General features: G+C 34.9%; 1 protein-coding gene across 2 annotated transcripts in view; it reads right to left on the bottom strand.

Moving 5' to 3' along the window:
• Window positions 1–65: 65 nt before the first annotated feature.
• The window catches only part of LOC106870379 (uncharacterized), a 26,159-nt gene continuing 23,874 nt past the window's right edge, over window positions 66–2,350 (bottom strand). For both annotated transcript variants that reach the window (XM_014916418.2, XM_052978565.1), the window contains 2 exons: window positions 961–1,215; window positions 66–352 (listed from right to left, as the gene is read on the bottom strand). In XM_014916418.2, coding sequence (XP_014771904.2) covers window positions 71–352; window positions 961–1,215 — 537 coding nt within the window. In that variant the 3' untranslated portion in view covers window positions 66–70. The remainder of the gene's footprint in view (window positions 353–960; window positions 1,216–2,350) is intronic.

Genomic DNA, 2,350 nt, shown 5'->3' with positions numbered 1-2,350 from the left:
ATTTTATATACATATACTTGGAAGTCTTTGTGAAAAATTAGTAGTTTTTAACTATAAAGGGGAAATCTTTTTATTTTTCAAAAGAAGTTATAGACAAATGGAATACAAAAAATAAAAAAACAAAGATTTTATGCACATATACATACACAGCTACATGCTTACCAGGCATAGGTGATGGGCCATGACCATTGCTAAGTCGTGCTTGCATTCCTTGCAAGAGTTGTGATGATGGTCCACCATTTTGTAACAGATGCTGTGATGGAAGGATTCCAGGTGGTAAACATGGTGAACCCCTGCCATTCATAGAAGCAATAGTTGGCATCGAATTTAAGCTTCCGGACATTTTGTTTGTCTGATAAAATAAATGTAAAAATAAGTAACAATCATTGTTGGAATTAGTTTGGTGTGTATGTAAATAAATTTACTTAAAAACAATTACAACCTTTTCAAATTCAGTTGCATTTTCAAAAATAAATTTTCCATTTTTTCCTGCATGGAAATACACCCCTTCTTTTCTTATTATAATCTCCATGTGGCTAGACATTTTTGCAGAATATTGGAAATGAATGACACTACCTGTATGACAATGACACTCTTTTACAATTATCACACAATGTCCACACAAGGAGATGCATGCACACACACACAAACCACCAAATCCACTCAGAAGTCTTTGGTTGGCCCTGGGCTACAAAAGAAAACATGCCCAGAATGCCATGCAGTTAGACTGAACTTGTTGGGAATCAAACTTTTCAAGCACATAATCATTGTTTAATATCCATGTTTAATGCTGGCATAAGTTGGATGGTTTGACAGGAACCAATGTGCACAAAGATGCATTGACTTCAATGTCTGCTTTGGCATGATTTTTGCAGCTGGATGCTCTTAAAATCAACCATATTACAGCATGGATTGGATACACATGTAAAAGAGACAAAGATAAAAAGCTTGTTTACTTACATCATGTGCATTATTAAACACCTGAGATGTAAACGATGAAGGCGCTGAACCAACAGGAGGAATGGGCGCAGCCATTGAAAATGGAGACACATGATCCAAATTTTGGTTACTTGATGTAGGAACATCCCCTCTCATATGCCTTTCCAATTCTTCTGCAGTTACAACATTAGCATTTGAGAAAAGTTTCTTTTCCACTTCTGCCAGTGTATGAGGTCTTGTTATGCTGCGAGATGACTGCATCATTTGTTTTGAATTCTGCAAGTGAAGTATTATATGACAGTATCGAAACAAGAACTATTAGAATACAGTTTATTAACCATTTAGCATTCAGATTAATTTATCAAAAGTAATGATACACCTTTTAAAAAAATTAATTATGCATTATCTTGCAGCTTCTAGATCTCAATGATATGATTGTTTATTTTTAGGATGACATTGTAGGGTAGGTGTGAAAGGCTGGATCTGGTTGATTTGGGCTGAATAGGACTGGTTTAAATGCTAAAGGGTTAAACTGTTTAAGGCAACAAGCATAAAAAGGATAATTTGGTTAAGAATGTAAGTCACTAGACTATAGATGAATGGAGAATATGTTGAAATTGCAGTACCATTATGTCATTAACCTTTTCATTACCAGCCTACCTGTAGATGCCCCATAAATATTTTCATTAATATTACCAAATTGTCATACCCACTTGAAATGGCCTATTCATATTTCAGTGAAAATTTCAGTGCAAATCTCATTAGTACATTTGTGAAAACACACAATTTCCCTATGTAAACAATTGAGTTACAGTGTCCGACATTGTTTTACATGATATCCTAGTACTGCAAATTTCTGGAGATTTTTTTTTTCCACTTAGATTTTCTGAAATGTTTCACTATGTTTCAAAACTGAAGTGAATCCTTACACACAACATAAAGATGAAAAAAAAATAGTTTGAGGTTTCCTACATACTTGGTAGAAAGAAATCTGAACACTTTCAAGAATGTTGTGCATGTGCATGTGTAAATTCAATTTGTAAATATTTTCAAATTTATATCGTTTTTATTTTTTATTCACCTGCAATCCTCTAATTTTAACCTGTAAGGCATGTGACACATTTTGATTAACTTGTATTGTAAATCATTAGTGTATGTGTTCCTGTGTATTTATGTATGCATGTGAATTAATTTCATTTAGTTCATGGTCATCATCATCATCATCATCATCGTTTAACGTCCGCTTTCCATGCTAGCATGGGTTGGACGATTTGACTGAGGACTGGTGAAACCGGATGGCAACACCAGGCTCCAGTCTGATTTGGCAGAGTTTCTACAGCTGGATGCCCTTCCTAACGCCAACCACTCAGAGAGTGTAGTGGGTGCTTTTACGTGTCACCCGCACGAAAAC

Source organism: Octopus bimaculoides, chromosome 2 (genome assembly GCF_001194135.2).
Source record: "Octopus bimaculoides isolate UCB-OBI-ISO-001 chromosome 2, ASM119413v2, whole genome shotgun sequence".
Lineage (NCBI taxonomy): Eukaryota > Metazoa > Mollusca > Cephalopoda > Octopoda > Octopodidae > Octopus > Octopus bimaculoides.
This window is presented reverse-complemented; position numbering and strand designations above follow the sequence as displayed.